General features: G+C 44.5%; 1 protein-coding gene across 1 annotated transcript; it reads right to left on the reverse strand.

The window, feature by feature from the left end:
• Nucleotides 1-3,826: 3,826 nt before the first annotated feature.
• Nucleotides 3,827-20,247, reverse strand: GARIN1B (golgi associated RAB2 interactor 1B; the record flags this gene model as incomplete). Its single annotated transcript, XM_079785805.1, has 8 exons — nucleotides 3,827-3,858; nucleotides 4,255-4,422; nucleotides 7,857-7,894; nucleotides 10,834-10,955; nucleotides 14,383-14,478; nucleotides 16,411-16,663; nucleotides 18,720-18,904; nucleotides 20,002-20,247. 8 exons carry the CDS (start codon nucleotides 20,245-20,247, stop codon nucleotides 3,827-3,829), a joined length of 1,140 nt encoding a protein of 379 aa, XP_079641931.1.
• Between the last annotated feature and the right edge of the window lie 3,423 nt (nucleotides 20,248-23,670).

The raw sequence follows: 23,670 nt of genomic DNA on the forward strand, positions 1-23,670 counted from the left end.
GATTCTTGTATGTACCCTGACCAGGGATCAAACCAGAAACCTTCGTGTATCCGATGATGCTCTTACCAACTGTGCTACCAGGCCAGGGTCTCTATTGTCTTTTGCATCGAAAATCACATACCTTTGAAATGTCCAAGTAATCTTTCCCAAGACCCCCTCAATGCACAAATGTGGGCACCAGAGCCCGAGACCACAGAGCCCCTCATTGTTTTCTTGTTCCTCGCATACCATCTCTGTGTGCTGTAAATTTTAATTATTAACTATTCTGTACCCACCAATGTAAAATATGTATGTTTTCCCCCTTCTTGCTTTTTAGCCAATCTCAGAGATTCCCTAGTTTTATTCTCTCCCACTCCCCTAATGTACCACCAAGGAATTTCATGTAATCCTCCTTTCATCTCCTCCTTTTATTCTCATGTATAAAATAAGCTACAGCCCTAGCTGATTTGACTCAAGAGTATTGGCCAGCAGACTGAAGGGTCCTGGGTTTGATTCCAGTCAAGGGCACATGCCCGGGTTACGGGCTCAATCCCCAGTGTGGGGCATGCAGGAGACAGCTGATCAACGATTCTCTCCCATCATTGATGTTTCTCTCTCTCTCTCTCTCTCTCTCTCTCTCTCTCTCTCCCTCCCTCCCTCCCTCCCTCCCTCCCTCTTTATTCTTCTCTGAAATCAATAAACTATATTTAATAAAATAAAATAAGCTACAAAACTGCCATTCTCCAGAGCATTTTCTCGATCCATTTAGATTTTGCTTCCTGGAAATTTGTCATCAGTGGCTCAAATAAATTCATAAAAATTGTCTACAGGTTTGAACATTTCTTATGCCAACAGTATCAATCGCTAACTGTATTGAACAACCCCAACTTCTTTCCCTTTAGCACTACCTCCATGATGGGGTCGCCTAGAGCATGAGGAAAATGAGGGACAGTGAAAACCCAGAAGGAGCAATAGATTGCAGGGTTGGCGGGGTGGAAGGATATTGGACTCGGGGAAAGATAGGAGGAGGTAAAGCTGAAGAACGGGAATAATGGATTATTGACAAACTCGAGGGTAAAATCAGGAGTCAGTGGCTGAGGAGGGTGGAGGACGAGACCATTGGGCATCAGTTCAAAGAACAGTGACCATGGGAAGAATCACCTGTGTGGCTGTCGAAATCACTAAGAATTAGAACCTGACGCTTCCTTGAAGCTTACATCCAGGAGCTTACTTTGTAGCCTTCCAACAATTTCAGTCTGAAAACCACTTCAGTGAAGAAAAAGACCCTCCTAGGAAATCTTGAATCAAAGCAAGATCTCCCCAAACACTTTCCAATTGGAAGGGTGGGCAGCCTTTCTGAAATACTCATAGTCAGCTTTTTATTGAAGGTGTAATACTGCACGTTTTAAAAAGAGGCTGGTCCATGGGCCATCTGACAGACACTCATTAATAACTCTCTCAGTCTATAATTTATGAACCTCTGTCTTTACCTGTGCTTGGGGCCTGTATGTCCTCTCTTAGGAATTGATCATTTAATAAGCACTAACAAGGTATGTTGACATTTCAAGGGGGTGTCATATACTAAATAAATTGAGCCAGTGTAGGGCTGAGACATTAGCAAAGTTAGCAAGTTTGAACACAAAAGAGAAGTCCCCCCTATCTCACACATCTTGCCTGACTACCTCCTGCAGGAATCTTGCATAGTCTCACACCCAAGCCTCCATTTGGAACAACAGGGCCAGGCTAGCAAGTCCAGGTTAGGGATGGGCTAAGAAAGAAGGTCCCAAACTTAAATCAGAAAAGCAGGACTAACAAGAAAACCTGAGGGGAGGGTGGCGGTGGTAGAGGGTACAGGGGGGATAAATGGTGATGGGAAAAACAACCCCAACAACCCCAGCAAGAAATGAAGAAACATGGGGAAAAGAAAGAAAGAAAGAAAGAAAGAAAGAAAGAAAGAAAGAAAGACAAAAAAAAATAAAAAAAAGAAAGAAAGAAAAGAAAAGAAAAGAAAAGAAAAGAAAAAAGAAAAAAAAAAGAAAAAAAAAGAAAAGAAAAGAAAAAAGAAAAACTGGCCAAAAGGGAAATAGAGAGGCCCTTGGCTAGAATTCATATCTGGCCCCTTATACTCGTCCAGAGTAGTCTAAGCAGAGAAGAAAACACATTTTTTTTTTTTTGTATATGACCTTACTTTCAAGTTTTAAATTAGATAAATAGAAGCTTGGTGAGGCATCTCTCAGAGGTCTATTTCTTCTCTCTCCCAAGTCTCTCCTGTTTCCTTCTCTTACCACCTCTCCTTCTCTCCCGTCCTTTCTGACTTCCTTCCCCCACCTTCCTCTTCACCTCCATTTTGTTCTCTTCCACCTCTCCGCTGATCCTGCCTCCCTTTCCTTCCTTTTCTCTTTCTCTCGGTCCTGGCCCTTCCGAGAGCATGGCTTCTTGTGCCTGCCTGGTGGCGGAAAGGAGATGAGGAGGTCACAGAGTTACGTGCTGGATAATGCTTTTCATCTGGAAGCCGTGCTCCCAAATGGGTCTCCAAGGAAAGGCTATGCTATCAGTGTGAGATGATGCTAGTTTTTCCTTGGTTGCAGCTTTCTCCTTCTCTCCATCCAGACAGAGTCCCTCAGAAAGTTGAATGCTGCAGAGTGGTATTGGCGAGGGCTGCTTCCATTCTCCCCAGTGTGAAAGGGTGGCTCAAATAGAATTTCCTGTTAATTTAAGAGAGAACAAATTCAATAAGATATAACTTGCCTAAAAAGCTCTTCTGTGGGCACATAGATATTTGTGTTAATTTTTTAAATTGTTAACTATTAATAACAGGTACCTTATAAGAGTTAGTGGTTTATTAATAATATTTGACTTTAGAAAGCAGAAACCACTCTACCTATCTCCATTTACACCAGTGGTTCCCAACGTGGGGCACATGCCCCACATGGGGGCAATTTGAGAATGAGTTAATAGTGAATTTTTTGCATTTCTTATGGTTCTAGGGGCCTCATATACAGTATAGAAATATATATTGTGACATATTTATGCATTTCAGTTCTCTATGTTTTGAAACTTTATTTGCTATTTTTTCATATCACTTCATATTATTACTAGAGGCCTGGTGCATGAAAATTCCCCCTGGTTACCTGAGCCTCAGGCAGCCCTGGGCAGCTGGGTAGCCACCATCCGAGGCTTGCCTGCACCTCGGGCTGGCCCTGGGCGGCTGGGGGGCTGAAGGGACTCGGGGACTCGAGGACTCTGGAGGCAGTCTCACTGAGGGGACTGGGCACCACCATCGTGTGGCTGTGGGCACCGCCATCTTTGAGGGCGTGACAGTCAATTAGCATATCCCTTCCTTATTGGCTGTGGGTGCTGCCATCTTTGTGATGGTGTGAGGGTCAATTAGCACATTCCCTTTTTATTAGATAGGATTAATTTTTAACAATTTCTTAGAGATTTCTTTCTCAGTACTTCAACTGTCCTTTCATTTTTTTATTTTTCTCTTTCATGGATGCCATGTTCTTTGGAAGCTTGTTTAGACCAAGTTAATGGCCTTTTAGGCTTCCTCCATATGAATAGGAGTTCACTTTTTGAATAATGGGAATTATATGTCACGGCGGGGAGGGCATCAGGATTTTAGAGATGCTTAGATGGGGCATGGCCAAAAAAAGGTTGGGAACCACTGGGTTAGAGACAGAGGCACATAGGAAGTAGTTAATGAATGTGTATTCTAAATGAATACATGGATGGATGGATGGGTGGATGGATGGATGGATGAGCCTTGGAGCATGGAGAGATAAGGGCTGGGCCCAGGGAAGTTGCCCCACTCCCCACCCCTCCTGGCCAAGCTCCTTCTCACTTTCTACAGCAGACAGTTGGGGCTCCCCAAGAGCTCTGAGAAGGAAAAGGGAGAGCCAGCTCCTCACCTCCTCACAGGAAGAGCCCACGGAACTGCAGAGGCAGCCCTCATGTCTCCACCCGCAGAGAGAAAGCAGCTCTAGCAACAACAGTGCCATCCTAGTCTCTGTCCCCTCAGAGCCACTTTGTAGGAACTCACAAAGGCCTCTGGGGGCGCCCAAGGTGCCACACTCAGGGTTTCCGCTCAGCCCAGTTGGAGGTAAAGAAGAACAGGGCAGGAGAAAATGGCTGAAGTGCTTGTGGCTGGCACCCCCAGCTCCCACCCCACAGCCTCCAGGAAGCACCCTCAGGACCCTAGAATCTGAACCCCTGCCTGAAGCCAAACTCCAGGTCTGTCCCCTGGAGGCAGCCAGATGAACCCCATGACCATACCTAAGAACAGGGCCAGCTGTGGCCTCGTGGAGGCTGCCAAAGTGCTGAGGAGTGAGAGGGGCTGCGGCCCAGAGGGGTTCTCTCTTTCCCACTCGCCATAGGTGAAGGAATCCCTCCAACTGAGGTCGCGGGTGCACGGAATGCTGTCTTCACTGGAATTATCTTTCTCTAGGTCAAAAAGAGGAGGCATTTGTTTGCACTTTAATTCACAGAGCATGCTCACAGAGTATGGCCAACATCTGTGGGGTGTTTTATGATGGGTCAGGTACTATTCCAAACAATTATGTGTATTAATACCCATTTAATCCTCACGAAGACCCCAAGAGGTCAGCACTGCCATATGCGGAATCTGAGGCCCAGCAAGGTTAAGTTACTTACCCAGGGTCACATAACGAGGCAGAGCCAGGATTCAAAGCCAGCCAGCCTGGCTCCGGAGCCCATGATTTTAGCACTATATCGTGGGAACAAGGCAGTGCCAGTGAAAGGGAGGAACCAATGTGGCTGGGCGGTTAACTGAGTGAATTTGCCCAGGAGATTCAGCTAGCTGCACTAGCAATGGGCTTGAACCCAGATGGCCTTAAGCCAGATCCTGTTCTCGGTCCACTTGGCCTCAGCTCCTCTCAAAGGATGGCTCACAGCCCAACAGCTTTGGCATCACCAGGGATCACGTTAGAAATGCAGTTTCAAGGGAACATTTTGTAAGCTGTATATGAATGTCTCTATCTGCTGTGCTATGCACCCGAAACTAATACAAATTGGTGTTGAATGCAAAATGTAATCGAAAATTTTAAAAAGATGAAGAAATGCACAGTTTCAGGTTCACCCAGAGCCGCTGAATCAGATTCTGCATTTTAACAAGACCCCAGTCTGCACATTCTGGTTTGGAAAGCGCTTCAATAGGTCACACCACCTGTTGATGTAGAGTTGAAAGGTGTAGCAACCCAGGTAATGGTTTTTCATAATGTAGTGATCTCTCTCTCTCTCTCTCTTTCTCCCTCCCTCCCTCCCTCCCTCCCTCCCTCCCTCCCTCCCTCCCTCCCAAAGTTCCAAGAGGCTGGGGTGTGACTGTCCTTCTGACTGAGAGGGTTCTCTACGTGGTCCAAAGAGAAAACGAGTTTCTTCAGCTCCAAGGAAAGAGAAGGGTCCTGAGGGCGACCCAGGACAATTATTTGAAATCAGCCCAGGGACATCTCGGGAGTGGCAGTTCCTGTGACACCAGAGAGCCTATGACTCTGAAATTCCAGCTGTTCTCTGAAGTCCTAGAATATATTTTAAATATCGTCTATTCCTGTTTTCCTCAGCCTTAGCCTCAAAGGGTATGGTGTGTGTGTGCACGTGCGCATGTGTGATCGGATGTATGTGCAAAAACAGAAATGAATCACCGTTTTATTATAGTCACATAACACGAGAAGGCATTCACAGACTTGCCAACAACGTGGGCCAGCATCAGCTCCACTCCCCATTTAGAACGGGGGCTGGGAACTGGCAGCCTCCAGGCTGGATTCGGCCTGTAGATATGTTTTGTGTGCCCACTAAGTGTTGGCCTATACTGTGCTTTAAATTTTTTTTTTTTTATGGGCAGGGAATATGTCACATAAAAATCCAGATTTTTGGCTTCTCTTGAAAAACCAGAGTATCTAGCAACACCAGGCCTGTGTTCTAGCCTGGAAACAATTAATGGAAGCCGTAATTGAAACCTCCACTTTCTCATTGCCACTGTCCCTGACACTCCCTATTGTCTCCTCAATGCTGAAACCAAGTGTCAGCCCAGCTGCTGTTTTACTTATAATAGAGTTGAGAGGAAAGCCAACCATTTCTTAGATCCATGACATGTAGCCTCTTTACCCATTTATACCATCTGCAGACAGCTGAGTGTGGAATCCTTGGCTTGAATGAAAGTTGGCAGAGATCCCCTGGGATCTACATACTCCTCTAAATTTCTAAATATAACATGAAATTCTGGCTGCTTCCTGAGCCAACTTGGAGGAATAATTTATTAATGGTGTGGTGCATGGATATTTACTGAGCTCTTGTGTTCCCAGCCTGGTGCTTGCCACTGTGGGTAATTCAGAGGCATGGAAGAAATTGTGTAGTATTAGTTGAAGAAACAAGATTGAAACCTATGAAACAATTAGGGAATAATGTAACAGAGGTTATGACCAGGGAAAGTTTTGTCTGGGCAGAAAGGTGTTGTGAGGGTGTACCTGGAAGAATAGGTAGGATTTAGAGTGCAGCATCAGGGGGAGGGGGCAGAGGGAGGATGTCTAAGGCATGGACAAGGACGCCCCACGTGTGGCTAGAGTGGAAGATTTGGGCTGGAGAAGGAGATGAGGCAGAGGGCACCTAATTGAGGAGGAGACAGTGACCAGTAAGACAGGTAAGACAGGGGAAGTTAATGAAGAGTCATGTATGCCAAAATGAGTGGATTTGCCCGGCTGGCATGGCCCAGTGGTTGAGCATCAACCTATGAACCCGGATGTCATAGTTCGATTTCCAGTCAGGGTACATGCCCAGGTTGTGGGCATGTTTCCCTTTGTGGAGTGTGCAGGAGGCAGCTGATCAATGATTCTCTCTCATCCCTGATGTTTCTTTTTTTTAAAAATACAGTATATTTTTATTGATTCAGAGAGGAAGGGAGAGGGAGAGATAGAAACATCAATGATGAGAGAGAATCATTGATCGGCTGCCTCCTGCATGCCTCCTACTAGGGATTGAGCCCGCAACCGGGCATATACCCCTGATTGGAATCGAACCCGGGACCCTTCAGTCCACAGGCCTGATGCTTTATCCACTGAGCCAAACCAGCTAGGCTTCATCATTGATGTTTCTATATCTGTCTCCCTCTCTCTTCCTCTCTGAAATATATATATATATATATATATATATATATATATATATATATATATATATATATATTTTAATGAGTGGATTTGGGGTAAACCAGAACCTGGAAATAAACAGGGAATCAGCTGCTATTCCAGTCACACTGACTCTGTCTCTTCCCAGAATGTCCTGACTCGAATGCTTTGGCCAGCCTACTTGTCCTCATCCTCTGTGACTTGGCTCAGACCCGAGGCCTCTGGGACAGCTTCCTGGGAGGAGTGAGGCACCCTGCCTTTGTGCCCCTATGGCACCCCAGGCATGAGCTCTGAGTGCTGCCTGGAAGAAGAGGTTTTGTAATTTGGGGATTTACCCATCTGACCCCACCAAAATATAAACCCCTTGGAAGGGTTACTGTGTCTTTCTTCACTGGGACTCCAAAGCCTTCAGCAGTGTTTAGCACTTACTAAGTACTCAGTAGCATGTTTCTGAATGAGCAAATGAATGAATTAACTAGAGCATTGCTGTAGTAGTTCAGGCAAGAGGTGATAAGGTGGACGAGGGGAGGATCTGTCAGTACAGGAAACATTTCAAGGAAAGAAATTAGTAGGATTTGGTGCCAAGTTGACTGGTGGCCAGAGTCTAAAGGGACTCAAATTAAGTTATGAAAGGACATCCTGACAGCTAGAAATGTTGGGATCAGGAGCGGGAGATGATTTCATTCCTGCATCTGCAGAGCAAAAGGTTCTCTGAGACATGGGTGCCCTGTACCCAATGTTTACCTGAGCTGTCCTTTTTGGTCTTGGTCTTTTTGCTTCTCCTGGAACTCCAGCCATTTCAGGATCAAGGAAATAAAGGGCAAAAGGGGAAAAAATAGAGGTGAAATTCTCATTTTAAATCTTGTTTCTGGTTATATTTTTCCTGATGCAAAAGCTTTAGAGGCAAATATAAGCTATAGCTCTATTGGGTGAGTGTGACACATATTAAAATACCAGAAGGAAAACTAGGGAAGGGGGAGGTGGGGTGGGGTGGGGTGGGGTGGTGGGGAGCAGACCCATGCTGCTGATTTGGCTGAGGAGGAGTGGGTGTGGCTCCATCTGTTGGGTCCTGTGTCTCAGCCATTTATTTCATTTGCTGTAAGCTGCATATTGTTGCCAACATACAAAAACTGATACAATTGCAACCAGACCAGAGAGTCTGCCTGAATGAGGAGAACAGTCATCCCCCAGGGCTTCATTCTGGGGAATTAAGGAGAAGAAACTAAATGACTGTACAAAGCCATTTTTGAGATAACAGCAGAGCAAAAATTAACCTCTCCCTGCTTCTCACATCCCTTTGATCTGTTTTTACATGACAGCCCAGACTGGGTTGCCATGGCTTCCTGGCTGGTCTCTCTACACCTATTCTCCCTCTCTTCATACCAACTGTCACTGCAACAGCCAGCTTGACCTTTCAGCATGTAAATTGGATCCTGTTACCTCCCAGTTAAAAATGGTGCTAAGGCTCTCATTACACTCAAAGTCTAAATTCATTTGCATGGCTTCCCAGGTCCTGCCTGGTTTGGTCCCTGCCCACTTTTACTAATGTCCTTCTACTACCACTCCTCTTCCCACTCTGGGCTTCCTTCCCTTTCTCTCAACTCATCACGCTTCTTCCTCAGGATGAAGTGTTATTCTTACACTCATTGGTTCCCTTAACCTGTACAACGTTTTCCGCCCTTTATCTGGCTAGTGCCCAAATAAAGGTTTTAATCTCCTCTTGGCCTTCTGGAAATATTCAAAGCTCTCTGTGCTAGAGATTGCCAATAGGCCTCCAGGATTTCTTCTTTCCTTCTCCCTCGGGGGCAAGCATCTAATTCTGTATTGAGCACATGCAGAATAGAGAATGCATTTCCCAGCCTCCCTTGCAGCTGAATGTGGTCATGTGACTGAATTATGGCCTATGAGTATAAACAGAAGCCGTCCTTCAAATAGTAATTTTCAAATTTTTTAACATTTTGAGGCAAAAAGTTACATCAACATATCTTGTTTTATTAGAGTCTAGCACTCCCTAGCTCAGCAGTATGACATCTTATTCAGAAATTTTTTAAAAAAATTATTTAGGTGACACTTGATCCAGAAATTTCTTAATTATAGATTTCTATATGATATGCAGAGTGGCGACCCAGTAGAAATTCTTTAACAGTGGGCAACTAACCATTTTTCTTTGTGTTAATATTTTTCTACTTCCAGCCCAAGGCAGCCTTAATAATACAAGTTAATATTTATTGAGAGTTTATTTAAATCTGCCTCTAGCCCTAACCAGTTTGGCTCAGTGGATAGAGTGTTGGCCTTTGGACTGAAAGATCCCAGGTTCGATTCCGGTCAAGGGCATGCACCTTGGTTGCGGGCACATCCCCAGTAGGAGGTGTGCAGGAGGCAGCTAATCAATGTTTCTCTCTCATTGATGTTTCTCTCTATCCCTCTCCCTTCCTCACTGTAAAAAAATCGATAAAATATATATATTTTTAAATCTGCCTCTAAATCTGCTGAGGAGTGTGTCAAGCACTTCATGCTTTGGGGCTCACTTGATCCTGACAATATCTGCATGCGGTTGGAACTATCATAATTTCCATTGTGCAGATCGGAAAACTGGCCCCGGAGAGGTAAGCAATGTGCCCACGGGCTCACAGTCAGAGCAGTGACTTGGGCCCAGCTTTGTGTGAGCTCTTACCCACTCTGAGAGATTATCTTCTCAGACTCTGTTGGTTTTCAGTTTACTAACGACACTCTGCAAGAAAACTGTTTTTTGTTGTTCTGTGTCTGAACTGCTGGTCCCTGTTGTGACAAAAATCTCTTCTTTGATAACTTTGTTTTTCTCTTCTGGTGATAGTTACAATTTATTTCTGTCCTCCCTTTTTAAAAAAACACACCACAAATCAAGTTCACGAGGGCCCTAGATCCCTCTTAATCTTTGATCTCTGCTTGTAGTGCCCAGTGGAGTAAGTATTCTCAACTCCTGTCTCTCTCATACCAACCAGTCTTAAGACTCAAATCTTATGTCATTTATACATACATGGACATTTCCTTAGGCATGGAAAAATAGGCCTGTACAATGGAGCTTTCCAGGACAGACTATACATTGAAAAAGTGACCCTAGAAGATTCATAAAGTCCAATCGGAGGCCAGGTGAGTAGGTCAAGGAACCCAAGGAGCAGACAGTGTTTTAAACAATGTTTTGTTTATTTCTCTGTAGGACTAGGAACTGGATTAGAAATGAGGTTTTACTTTTTTACCGGTGTTACTAACTTATTCTTATTATTGGAGAGTTACTTTTCTTTTTAATCCTCACCTGGGGATATGTTTATTGATTTTTAGAGAGAGGGGAAGGAGCGGGGGCGGGGAGGGGGTAAGATAGAGAGAGGAATATTCATCAGTTGCCTCTTGTATGCACCCTGACCAGGGATCAAACCTGCAACCTTTTGGTGTGCGGGATGACACTCCAACCAACTGAACTACCTGGCCAGGGCACTTTTCATTTTTTATAAGATTCCTCCTCTGGAGTCAAGCCTACTATGCTTGCCATGTGGAGAAAGATAATACAGCAAAGAGAACTGGGAAAAGGTTGCCCTGAGTCAGGGATAACACTGGGTCCTGAGTGGCAGTATGTCATGCCCCTGCCTGTGCTCATTAACCAAGTTACTTGGTTTTTGGATCTCAGAGCCCAGGCCATCTGGGCTGCAGGAAGGGATATCAGGCTGGCCTGATTTAAGTCATGTACCTGAATCGGTTGTGCTGGTGCAAGTCAGCAAAAATCTGAGAGAGGGCCTCGCTCTCCCCCTTGGCCATCAACTGCATGAGGCTCTCGCTGGGCTGGGAGGCTTGAGGTTTCTTCTGTACTAACTGGATGGAAAAAAAAAAAAAAAGCAACGCCAGGTGGTTAAGACCCGAGAGTCACTGTATTTTCCTAATATCATGATCCAAACCTTAAAGTGTTAGAACTCAAATGGTTCCATTGGGTGGCCATGTCATGTCAGGGGTTCAGAGAGGCAATTCTGAGGCCATATCTGCTTATACCCCCTGTATTGTTATAAAGATCCTTTGGTGCCCAAAGGATAACATTGTCATTGAATACTTTGGACATAATTTAGTAGATCACCTATTCTCATTAATATACCTTAATATTATCAATAGCCTATTCAGAAAACTTTAATAAAGCTTATGCTACTTGGTTTTATATTTAAACTAGGGGCCTGGTGCACAAAATTTGTGCACGGGGGGTTGGGTTCCTCAGCCCAGCCTGCCCTCTCCAATCTGGGAACCCTCAAGGGATGTCCGACTGCCCTACCAGGATCGGGCCTAAACGGGCAGTCGGACATCCCTCTCACAATCCAGGACTGCTGGCTCCCAACTGCTCGCCTGCCTGCCTTCCTGATTGCCCCTAACTGTTTCTGCCTGCCAGCCTGATCACCCCCTAACCACTTCCCTGCTGGCCTGATTGATGCCTAACTGCTCCCCTGCCAGCCTGTTTGCCCCTAACTGCCCTCTCCTGCAGGCCTGGTCACCCCTAACTGCCCTCCCCTGCAGGCCTGGGTCCCCCCCAACTGCCCTTCCCTGCAGGCCCGGTCGCCCCCAACTTCCCTCCTCTGCCGGCCTGGTCACCCCTAACTGCCCTCCCCTGCAGGCTTGATTGCCCCCAACTGCCCTCCCTTTGCAGGCCTAGTTTCTCCCAACTGCCCTCCCCTGATGGCCATCTTGTGGTGGCCATCTTGTGTCCACATGGGGGCAGCCATCTTTGACTATATGGGAGCAGCCATCTTGTGTGTTGGAGTGATGGTCAAGTTGCATATTACTCTTTTATTAGATAGGATGTAGGGGAATAAAATATTTATTGTAGGGATTTAATGAGTGTTTTAAAAATTGACTTCTCTAAGAAAAGTCGGATATTGAGCTGCTTTTTACACCTGACTAAAATTGCCTTCTTTCCTGTTGCTGCGATACCCAACGGTGTTCCAGAAGTACAAGCTGCTCACAGTCATTCATTCATTCTTCACTGAGTGCCAGCTAGGTGCCAGGCACTGGGGATAAAGCCGTGAAGAAGACAGATAAAAATCCCTGCATTCATGGAGTTTATGTTGTAGCTCAAGTCAGTTTTACATCACACTCTAAGGCCTGGGGCCAAAAGGCCTTCGTGGCTTCACTGGTGAATTTTATTAAATACTTAAAGGAGTAATAATACCAAGTCTTCATAAGCTCTGAAAATGGAGGAGGAAACACTTCCCAAATCATTCAATGAGGCTAGTATTATCCTAATACCAAAGCCAGGATATCACAAGAAAGCTATAGACCAATATTTCTAATGAACGTAGATGCAAAATCCTTAACAAAATGCTAGCAAACGGAATCATGGAACATATAAAAGGGAGTGTACATACACACCATGACTAAGTGGAATTTACTGCAAGAACACAAAGTTGATTTACCATTTAAAAATCAATGAATATAATACACTATTCTAATAGAATAAAGGGAAAACCACATGACCATCTCAATAGATGCAGAAAAAGACATTTGAAAAAATTTAATACCCATTTATGATAAAAACTCTCAATAAACAAGGAATAAAAGGGAATTCCCTCAACCTGATAAAGGGCATCTACAAAGATCCCACAGTTAGCATCATACTTAATGAAAGACTGAATGTTTCCCCCCTAGGATTGGGCATAAACATGTTTGCTTTTGCCATTTCTACTAAACACTGTACTGAAAGTTTTAGCTAAGGCAATAAGCAATAAATGAACAAATGCGTATGAATTGGAAATGAAGTAAAATTGTCTCTTATTTGCAGATGACATATATATATATATATATATATATATATATATATGTAGAAAATCAAAGGGAACCACAAAAATACTATGTTTAAAAACAAGATTAATATAAAAATCAATTGTATTTCTATATACTATCAATGAATGATGCAAACATAAAATTAATAAAACACAATTCCATTTAAAATAGTAGCCACAAAATAGAATACATAGGAATAAATTTAACAAAAGAAGTGCAGAAATTGTATACTAAAAGCTATAAAAACATTGCTAAGAGAAATGAAAGAAGATTGAAATAAATGGAAAGACATTCCATATTCATATATTTGAAGACAAAATATTGTCAAGATGGCAATTCTCTTCTAATTGATGCATAAAATCCCAGCGATCTATTTTGTAGAAACTGATAGGCTAATCCTAAAATTTATATGGAAATACAAAGGATTTAGAATAGCCACGATAATTTGAAAAAGAACAAAATTGGAAGACTTACAACAGCCAATTTTAAAACATATAAAACTACATTAATCAAGACATTGTGGTTTTGACACAAGACTAGGCAGACAGATTAATTAAACAGAATTGAGAATCCAGAAATAAATCTTTACATTTACTTTCAATTGATTTTTGACAAAAGTGCAAGACAATTTAATGGAGGAAAGGATAAGTTTTTCAACAAATGGTGCTGGGTAAATTGTACATCCACATGTGAAAACACAAATACTTAGACCCTTTATCACACCAGACACAAATAGTAATGCAAAAGGGATCATAGACTTAACTGTAAGAGCTAAATGTATAAACTTCTAGAAGAAAACATAGGATAAAATACTTGTGACTTTGGGTTGAACAAAAAAAAAAGTCTTAGCTACAACACCAAAAGCCCGTTCTATAAAAGAAAAAAATTGATAAATTGCACTTCATCAAAATTAAAAACTTTTATGTGCTGGATGTGGGAATGGCTGGGGAGAGGTCAATGGGGGAAAAAGGAGACATATGTAATACTTTAAACAATAAAGAATTAAAACAAATAAAAACTCTTGCTCCACAAAGGCCGCCATTAAGAAAATAAAAAGACCATAGTTGGTTTGCTCAGTGGATAGAGCATTGGCCTGTGGACTGAAGGGTCCCGGGTTTGATTCCAGTCAAGGACACGTACCTCGGCTGCAGGCTCCTCCCCAGCCAGGGCCCTGGTCAGGGTTTGTTTAGGAGGCAACCAATTGATGTGTTTCTCTCACATCCTTATTTCTCTCTATCTTTCCCTATCTTTTCCACTCTCTCTAAAATCAATGGGAAAATATCCTTGAGTGAGGATTAAAAAAAAAAAATAAAGAAAGGAAAATAAAAAGACAATTCACACACTGGGAGAAAATATTTGCAAATCATATATCAAATAAAGGACTTATATTCAGAATATACAAAAAATTATAGCAATTCAAGAAGATAAAACTCAATTTAGAAATGGGGTTTTCAACAAAAGTCTTGAATAGACATTTCACCAAAGAAGACTTGAGCTCCTCCTCCGCCATCGTGGTGTGTTCAGTTGATTCTCCTTCGCCATGTCTTCTCACAAGACTTTCAGGATCGAGAGGTTCCTGGACAAGAAACAAGCAGAATCAGCCCATTTCCCAAGGTGTTTGGATGAAAACTGGTGGTAAAATCAGGTACAACTCCAAGAGGAGACATTGGAGAGAAACCAAACTGGGTCTATAAGAAATCGCACGTGAGAGCTGGCTCACATATTTATGTGGCATCCAGGTTACCTGCTCCTTTAAATAACTGAAAAGATCGCTACTGTCTGGACAGTTGGACATTTTAATAATTGGGAATTCATTGGAACAATGATATTTCTGTTGATTTTTTTCTTCAGTAGTAGGTTGGTTCAGTAATAAATGAGACTTAAAAAAAAGACTTGAATAGACATTTCACCAAATAACTAATAAGCCCATTAAAAGTTACTCAACATCATTAGCCATTGAGGAAATCCAAAGTGAAACCATTACATATCCGTAGAATGGCTTTAACAAAAAAGACAGACAAAATACTAGTGTTGGTGAGAATGTGGAGAAACTGAAACCCTCTTGCATTGCTGGTAGGTATATAAAATGGTACAGCCACTCTGGAAAACAGTTTGCCAGTTTTGTTTTTTTAAATTTAAAGGTAAAGTTAACATATGACCCAGCAATTTCATCCCTTGGAGTTGAACCATAACAAATGAAAACTATGTCTATAGAGAAACTTGTACATAAATGTTCATAGTAGCATTATTCATAACAGCCTCAAACTGGAAACAATCCAAACATCCATCAACTGGTGAATAGATAAACAAAATGTGGAATACTATTCAGCAATTAAGAAGAATGAATTAGTTCTGGCTGGTGTTGCCCAGTGGTTGGAGTGTCATCTTGTACAACAAAAAGTGGTGGGTTTGCCCTAACCGGTTTGGCTCAGTGGATAGAGCATCGGCCTGCGGACTGAAGGGTCCCAGGTTCGATTCTGGTCAGGGGCATGCGCCTTGGTTGCAGGCACATCCCAGTGGGTGATGTGCAGGAGGCAGCTGATGGATGTTTCCCTCTCATCGATGTTTCTAACTCTCTATCCCTCTCCCTTCCTCTCTGTAAAAAATCAATAAAATATATATATTTTTAAAAAGTGGCGGGTTCGATTCCCAGCCGAGATAGCATGCAGCAAATTGATGTCTCTCACATTGATACTCTCTCTCTCTTTTTCCCTCCCCCCTCCCTTCTTCCCTTCTCTCAAAGATCAATTTTTTAAAAAAAGGAATGAATTACTGACCGTTTGTGACTCTGATATGGATGAACCTGAAAAAAATTATGCCGAGTAAAAGAAGCCAGACACAGAAGACTGTTGTAGGATTTTGTTTATATGAATTGTCTAACAAATATCCTATATAATAAAAGGCTAATATTCAAATTGACCGAACAGCGGAACGGCTGGTTGCTGTGATGCGCACTGACCACCAGGGCGCAGACGCTCAATGCAAGAGCTGCCCCTGGTGGTCAGTGCGCACAGCTGGCCAGCACAGCGGCGGTGGCGGGAGCCTCTCCCGCTGCCGAAAGCTCTAAGGACCCCTCAGGGGGATGGATATCCCCCTGAGGGGTCCCAGATTACGAGAGGGCCCAGGCCGGGCTGAGGGGACACCCCCCCCCCCTCCGTGCATGAATGTTGTGCACCAGGTCTCTAGTGAATTTATAGAGACTGAAAACAGATCAATGGCTGCCTAGGGCAGGAAATAGGAACAGAGAGTGACTTTAAATGGGCACAAGGGAATTTTTTATGGTGATGGAAATATTTTAAAACTGGGTTGTGGTGATGGTTGCACAATCCTATACATTTATTGAAAGTGTTGAACTGTCCACTTACAATGGGCGAATCTTACATTATACCTCAATTAATTATACCTCAATTAACATTGCCTTCACAGGGTGCTTACTCACATCCCAGCTCACCTAAGCTCTACCCCTCAGCTCTGGCCTTGGCTGGAGGTGGCAATGGTGCCCACTGACCTTAGAGTCTCCTGAGAGGCTGCAGCTGCTCTTGGGCACCAGACAGTGAGTGATAAGAATCCTAGGGTCTTTGGTGGTGATGGACAGGCCCTTCTGCAGAATTTGAACTAGTCGGATCCAGAAGTGGAAGACAGTCTCAGGATGGTCAGAGTGGAGTCTTAGATAGTAGATCTTCTCTGTGACCGTCCTCAACCGCAGGATGCGTTGGAGCTGGTCACAGACTTGGAGCTCCACGAACTTCAATGGGAGTATCCTGAAGGCATGAAGGAAGACACACATTGACCACCCCATTGCTTCCGATCCAACCCTGTCTTCATTAAAATGAGGAGTGTCACTGGGCCGGTGTGGCTCAGTGGTTGAACATCGACCTATGAACCAGGAGGTGACAGTTCGATTCCTGGTTGGGGCACACGCCCGGGTCGTGGGCTCGATCCCCAATGGGGGGCATGCAGGAGGCAGCCGATCAATGATTCTCTCTCATCATTAATGTTTCTACCTCTCCCTCTCTCTTCCTCTCTGAAATAAACAAACAATACATTTTTTTTTTAAATGAGGAGTATCTCCTTCAGGACTCGGGCTTTTGGGGGTGGGAATAGGGCTCAAACTTTGGGGAGGTCATGTTCACCTCGAGAGCTCGTTTAACATGCAGACATCTGAAGATACCCCTCAGATTCAGTAGGTGTGGGGTATGTCCTTGGAATCTGCATTTTAACCTCCACCCATCCTGCCATGATTTTCAGGCTGGTGGCCCAGGATCCTGCTTGAGAGAGACAGCCCAGGAGTAGCTGGGTCACAGGGTTTTTCCATTTCCTTCTTGACAGCACAAAGGGAACTACTCTCCTCTGCCACAAAGTTGGCCCCACTGTCCAGCTTGTCCAGTCACTGACCCTGTTGCCTCAATTACTCTTCCCAAAGGTGCTAAGGTTCAGGGAGCTGGCTTTGGGTTGAACAGTGGTCAGCTAGGGCTGGGCTGTGCTTGCTATCGGTATACTAAAACATGATGGAGGTGTTTATCACCGAGGCAACATGAAGAAATGAAGGGTTTATCTGGATTTCTAAGAATATCTAGAGACTCTTTTGTTGTTGTTGTTAATCCTCACTTGAGGATATTTTTTCTTTGATTTTTAGAGAGAGTAGAAGAGAGAGGGAAAGACAGAGAGAAATATCGATGTGAGAGAAACACATTGATTGGTTACCTCCTGCACGCACCCTGACCAGGGCCCAGACTGGGAAGGAGCCTGCAACCAAGGTACATGCCCTTGACTGGAATCGAACTCAGGACCCTTTGGTCCACAGGCCGATGCTCTATCCACTGAGCCAAACTGGCTAGGGCTAGAGATTCTTGAATATCCTACAGATTACTTGAAGAGGCTCAAACATTAAAAAGGGCTGTTTCTGCTCAGCTGGTGTGGCTCAGTGGCTGAGCATCGATTCTTGCTCAGGGCACATGCCTTGGTTGCTGGCTCGATCCCCGCTGTGGGGCCTGCAGGAGGCAGCCGATCAATGATTCTCTCTCATCATTGTTGTTTCTCTTTCTCCCTCTCCCTTCCTCTCTCTGAAATCAATTTAAAAAAAATTTTTTTAAAAGGGCTGTTTCATCCTAGACAAGCATGATGTGAGTATATATTACAGTTCTCATGACCCTTAGTTCCACTCATTTTACTGGTAGGAAAACGAAGATGCATCAAGTAACTTATGACTCAAACAGTATACGAGTCTCTTTAATTGCATGCCAAGGACGAGAACCTGCAGCTCCCAACCTGTGCTCCATCAGCCGGATCTCACTGCTGTCTTGCCCCTTGGCAGAGAGATTGCCTACGAATTCAGTGGGGTGAGTGCAGTGAGAGGGAACGTGAGCATGTGGATTGGCCCCTCATTCCTGCCACACAATGCCTCCCTTTACCCCATCTGACCAAGATGCTTGTAGTGCACCCACCGTCTTAGGTTACTGCTGTCTGAAAAAATTAACGCCGCTGCTGCTGACTTCTCTGCTTTCTCCCACTTGAGTTTAGTGTCAAAGCAGCCTTTGCTGCCGAGACCGGTTTGGCTCAGTGGATAGAGCGTTGGCCTGCGGACTGAGGGCTCCCGGGTTCGATTCCGGTCAGGGGCATGTACCTTGGTTGCGGGCACATCCCCAGTGGAGGGTGTGTGGGAGGCAGCTGGTCGATGTTTCTCTCTCATCGATGTTTCTAACTCTCTATCCCTCTCCCTTACTCTCTGTAAATATATTAAAAAAAAAAAAAAGCGGCCTTTGCTCTGAGTCCACCCCCTCCCCCCGCTTGTCCTTCACTCCAATTGGTGTTGCTTACCTCTTCAGGATGATGTTTGGGGCTGTAGATGGTCTGTTCCAGGTCTGGCTCTGCCCCCGGTGCCATTTGACGCGGGCCATGAGGAGGATGTTGGGAAGGGGCAGGCAGGGCACGGAGGAGGTCACCCCGAGGGCCATGGTGTAGGAGGCTTTGTAGATGTCGATCCAGTCCCTGCCCTTTTTGACCTGCAAAGCAGCCCCATGGGCACAGCCTGAGGTTTGGCAGAAGGAGCAGCACGTTTCAGCTGAGAGCTTCTCAACTTCGGCAATTCCCACATTGCGGGCAGGATAGTTCTTGGTTTGGGGGCGGGGCTGCCCTGTGTACTGCAGGGTGTTTAGCTGCATCCTTGGCCTCCACTTACTAGAAGCCAGTAGCACAGCCCCCCACCCCCGCCCAAGTAGTGACCACCAAAAATGTCTCCAGACGCAGCCAAACGTCCCTGGTTTTAGAAGGCAAATCATCGCTAGGTGGGAACCACTGTTTTAAACCTGTATTGGATAAACAACTGTAATTGTATTTACACTATCTGCTGTTAGCATCTGCCCACAAGAACTATAACCCAGGAGTTCCCTGGCATGTGTCACATTTCTGTGAATCCTCCCTAGACTGTTTTTTCTTTGGAAAATGTCCTTTGGCCCTTCTTTGAGGGGCCCTGTAGTCCCCTGCACCTTCCCTGCTCTGTAAGGTTCCTGGTAATTCCCAGGCGCTGAGAAGAGAGCCCAGGCCGGAAACAAAAATGCACCGAGTGCCCCTTGTACCGAGGCCTTGGCCTCCTGTGTGTGCGTATACTCCTCATGTCAGTCGACCCCTTTGACATTAGAGGACCCTGGATTTCAGGGCTGCAGGTCATTTGCACAGTGATGCCTCCTGGACTGCACTCTGAGCCTGGGTCTCTCTGGGGCCCAGCTTTTGTTCTCTCATCAATCAGCATTTCTGTTCCACACCCTCAAAGGGCATCTTGTTTCACTGCCTCTTTGATCATCTGCTTTGGGCTTCCTGGAGGGGGAAATAAATTGGGAAGTTCAGATACCAGATCCTCAACTCAGCACAGAGAACGCCTGGCCTCTCTCCCCCCGGGGATGACAACTGACTGCAGGAGAAGCCCTGTCTGGGGCTCTGCAAAGCCAGGGTCAAGTGGGGGTGGCCTTGTATTCCAGGCCCACTGACCGCTCCTTGCCCCAGCTCTCACTCCACGCCAGTTCCAGCGACAGACTCTCCTGGCCACCTCTTGGGAACAGGTTTAGGAGGATCGAGCAGTGCCCTCTGAGTGGCTCCGGAGTACCTGGACAAAGTTGCTTTCAAACACCACGGAGTCAGGAAACAGGTTGAACTCTGGAGAGTGAACCATCTGGCAGAGCAGTCCCTCCTCCACACCCAGGCCCACTCCAGGGGTTGGTTCTCCATCCACAGGCAAGAGGCCCCTGAATTCTTCCCAGGCATCCAGGGAAGAGAAAGTTGGATAGGATCTTGTGACTTTTACTGTTTTCGATTTCCACCAAGTCTTTCTAGGTGGAACGGATGACAACATTTCTGCACATGCTCAGGGGCTTGCTGCACATTTGTCCTGGGACCTCTCTCTGCCCTTCTGGCCTTGGGCAGCAGGCCAAGGCCTGGGACCGCCAATCAGCTCACAATGATGAATGGATGACATCATGAAAAACCAGGGCAAGCCTGCAGGAAAGGGAAATGCGGAGGAGCCGCCCGCTTCCTCCAGAGTGCTCTGCTGGCTGGTTTATGCCCTGACATGGAACTCCAGCCCTTCTTGGAACCCCGAGGACACGGCTCCCCCAGAGCTTGCTGAGAAGGAAGTGAGCCAGGCGGAAGTGAGGAAGATAGTGAGCTGAGAAGGAAGTGAGCCAGGCGGAGGTTGGGAAGCTCCTTCCACTGCTCAGAGGAAAATACCTTCCCTGCCTTTCAACCCTCCCTCACTCTTAATGCAACCCACCTGCCAAAGAGTGTTAAGGGCTGTTTCTGTAAAACCCAGCCTTCCCATGCTTTACATGATGTGGGCCCCCACACGCCCTGGTGTTTCTGCAGTAGCCTTTGCTGGTTATGGAGGGAGTTGTTGGTGACTCTCTGTGCTCTGCTATGGCTGGCTGGTTACTTCTGCAGGCCTAGGTCCCTTAGGAGGTCAAACTGAAGGAGCAGTAGAAGTCATTAGTTTCTTACCCAGAGGCTGGCTTTGTGAGGGTGCCAGCTGGGAGGAATAGAACCCTGATGAGCAGCTCTGCGGGATCAACAAGCCATTCCCCCTCTCAGAGTGACAGTGTTCCTCAGTCCTGGGCCAGAGGAAGAAAGAGCCCAAGTCCTGGGGTGGCTAGATCAGGGGCAAAGAACCAAGGTGACTGACCACTATTCAAGTCTATCTCAGGGAGAAATGGTACTCCAATTTGGACAAAACTTCAGGATATATTGAATAATGCATTGACCATCAAGGTCAAATGTGATCAATTCAGAAAAGCAATTTGACAACCAATAGATGCAATGTACAAGCTTTAAGATTTATTTTGTATTTCATCATTAAGTCATCTGATTCTATCAGCCCCTTACTTGGTCATTTCTTTTTTTAAAATATATTTTTATTGATTTCAGAGAGGAAGGGAGAAGAGAGAGATAGAAACATCAATGATGAGAGAGAATCATTGATTGGCTTCCTCCTGCACACCCCCTGTTGGGAATCGAGCCCACAACCCAGGTATGTGCCCTTGACCAGAATCGAACCCAGGACCCTCCAGTCCGCAGGCCAATGCTTATCCACTGAGCCAAACAGGCTAGGGCAGTCATTTCTATTGTGCTTCTGCTCAAGCACCTGTACTAGCTCCCTGGTGGGTAAAGCAACTTCTGCACTCGTTCCTCATTTTCTTTTGTTGACCATTGCTCTTATTCACGTCTTGCTTTTTCCTTTTGGCTGGAATACACACTTGAGGGCTGGAGCTTGAGCAGCCCTTTGGGTCATGAAACAGCATGCTAAGGAGGGTAGCATAGCAAGATACAAGGGCTCCAGTTCTTTGATGATCATAAAACTATGATACTAGTCTGAATGAGATAAATTAGGATTTTCTGTTATATTGAGCCAGACTTCAAACCAGCTGATACAACTACATAAAACTATTATCTACTCTTCTGGAACACTTTTACAGGAAATGATGGTATTATTTATTAATAATTCCAAGCAATGAAGAAATTATGGTTAATTAATGAGAAATTAGGACCTTAAGAATGACAGAGTTATAGCTTCTGGAGAAAGTTGTATAACTATATTTTCCAATGATATGAGAAACTCATTTCTTTCCTCTTCCTGTGTATTTCGTGATGTTGATGCTACCACAATTCTTGCCTTTTGCACATTTTGGTGATGAGCACTTTGGTGACTATACTTTGGTTTGAGGCTAAAATCAGTCTCAGGTATCATTTCAATTGCTCAGGAATGACCAGGATATCTGTTTGTCAGTTGGGACTGGACCCAGGTTTTGTGTTTAAAGCTTATGCAATTTTGCCCTAGCTGGTTTGGCTCAATGGATAGAGCATCAGCCTCTGGACTGAAGGGTCCCAGGTTCTATTCCAGTCAAGGGCACATGCCTGGGTTGCGGGCTTGATCCCCATTGGAGGACATGCAGGAGGCAGCCAATCAATGATTCTCTCTCATCATTGATGTTTCTATCTCTCTTTCCCTCTCCCTTCCTCTCTGAAGTCAATAAAGATATATTTTAAAAAAATAAAGCTTATGCAATTTTGGAGACTATTAAAAATAAAAAGACTGGCCCTGGCTGGGTGGGTCAGTTGGTTGCGGTATCGTCCCATACAACGAAAGGCTGCAGGTTCGCTTCCTGGTCAGGGCACATATCTAGGTTGTGGGTTCGCTCCCTAGTTGGGGTGCGTATGTGAGGCAACCAACCAATGTTTCTCTCTCTCTCTAAAAATCAATAAAAATATATCCTCAGGTGAGTATTTAAAAAAAGATAATAATAAAAATAAAATACTGGAGGGAGGGGAGTATTCAGAGTTGTTTAATGGGTACAGAATTTCAGTTTGGAAAAATGACAAAGTCCTGGAAATGGGTGGTAATGATGGTTGCACAACAACGTGAATGTACTAGTATGTAATGCCACTGAAGTGTAAACCTAAAAATGATTAAAATAGTATATTTTACATGATGTATATTTTACCACAAGAACAAATGGTGGAACATAAAAAAAAAAATCAAAATTTAAAAATCCCACGACGTAGGACAAAAAATTGGCACTTGCAAGGGCCCATGTGACTATGGGACCCTAAAACTTAAGTTTTATGATCTTCATGGTAAAGCTGTCCCATTTAAATCTGTGTCACTATTTAAAAAAACAACAACTTTGTTACATAAGCAGAACATGTGCTTTGTAGAACATTAGAAAATACAGCCAAGTTCAAAAAGCAAACCACATATTCCTACTTCCCAGAAAACATGACTATAATAACTACCTATGTGTATGTACCAAAATGAGATCATACTCTAAAAAATGTTTTACAACCTGTTTTTTTTCAGTCAACACTCACTACATTTGTGTTTTGGTGTCTTTTCATCTCATGTGATTTCCAGGCCATATAAAAATTTGTCAAATTAACTTCAATTATTCTTATACTTGCTTTATCCAAATCAGTATCCAATCCAGGACCACAGTTTCCCTATGTTTATTGTGATCTAGTACAGTCCCTTTTGAGGACCCTTACTAGTGGAGGCAATTGAGTCCGTTGTCCTACAGAATGACCCACCTTCTGGATTTGTCTGGCTACTTCCTGGTGGTATTTATCTTGCTTCGTTAGCAACTATATTTCCTGTGAAAAAGAAGTTATATGTAAAGGGCTGGTGGATTCAGATATTGTTTTCCTTTCATGAAAATCATCAAGATTTCTTAGTATGGTGCTACGATGGGATCCCAAAGAATATCAGTAAGCTTATATTAGCACTTACTGA

The sequence above is a fragment of the Cnephaeus nilssonii genome (genome assembly GCF_951640355.1).
Source record: "Cnephaeus nilssonii genome assembly, chromosome: 12".
NCBI classification, from domain to species: Eukaryota; Metazoa; Chordata; class Mammalia; order Chiroptera; family Vespertilionidae; genus Cnephaeus; species Cnephaeus nilssonii.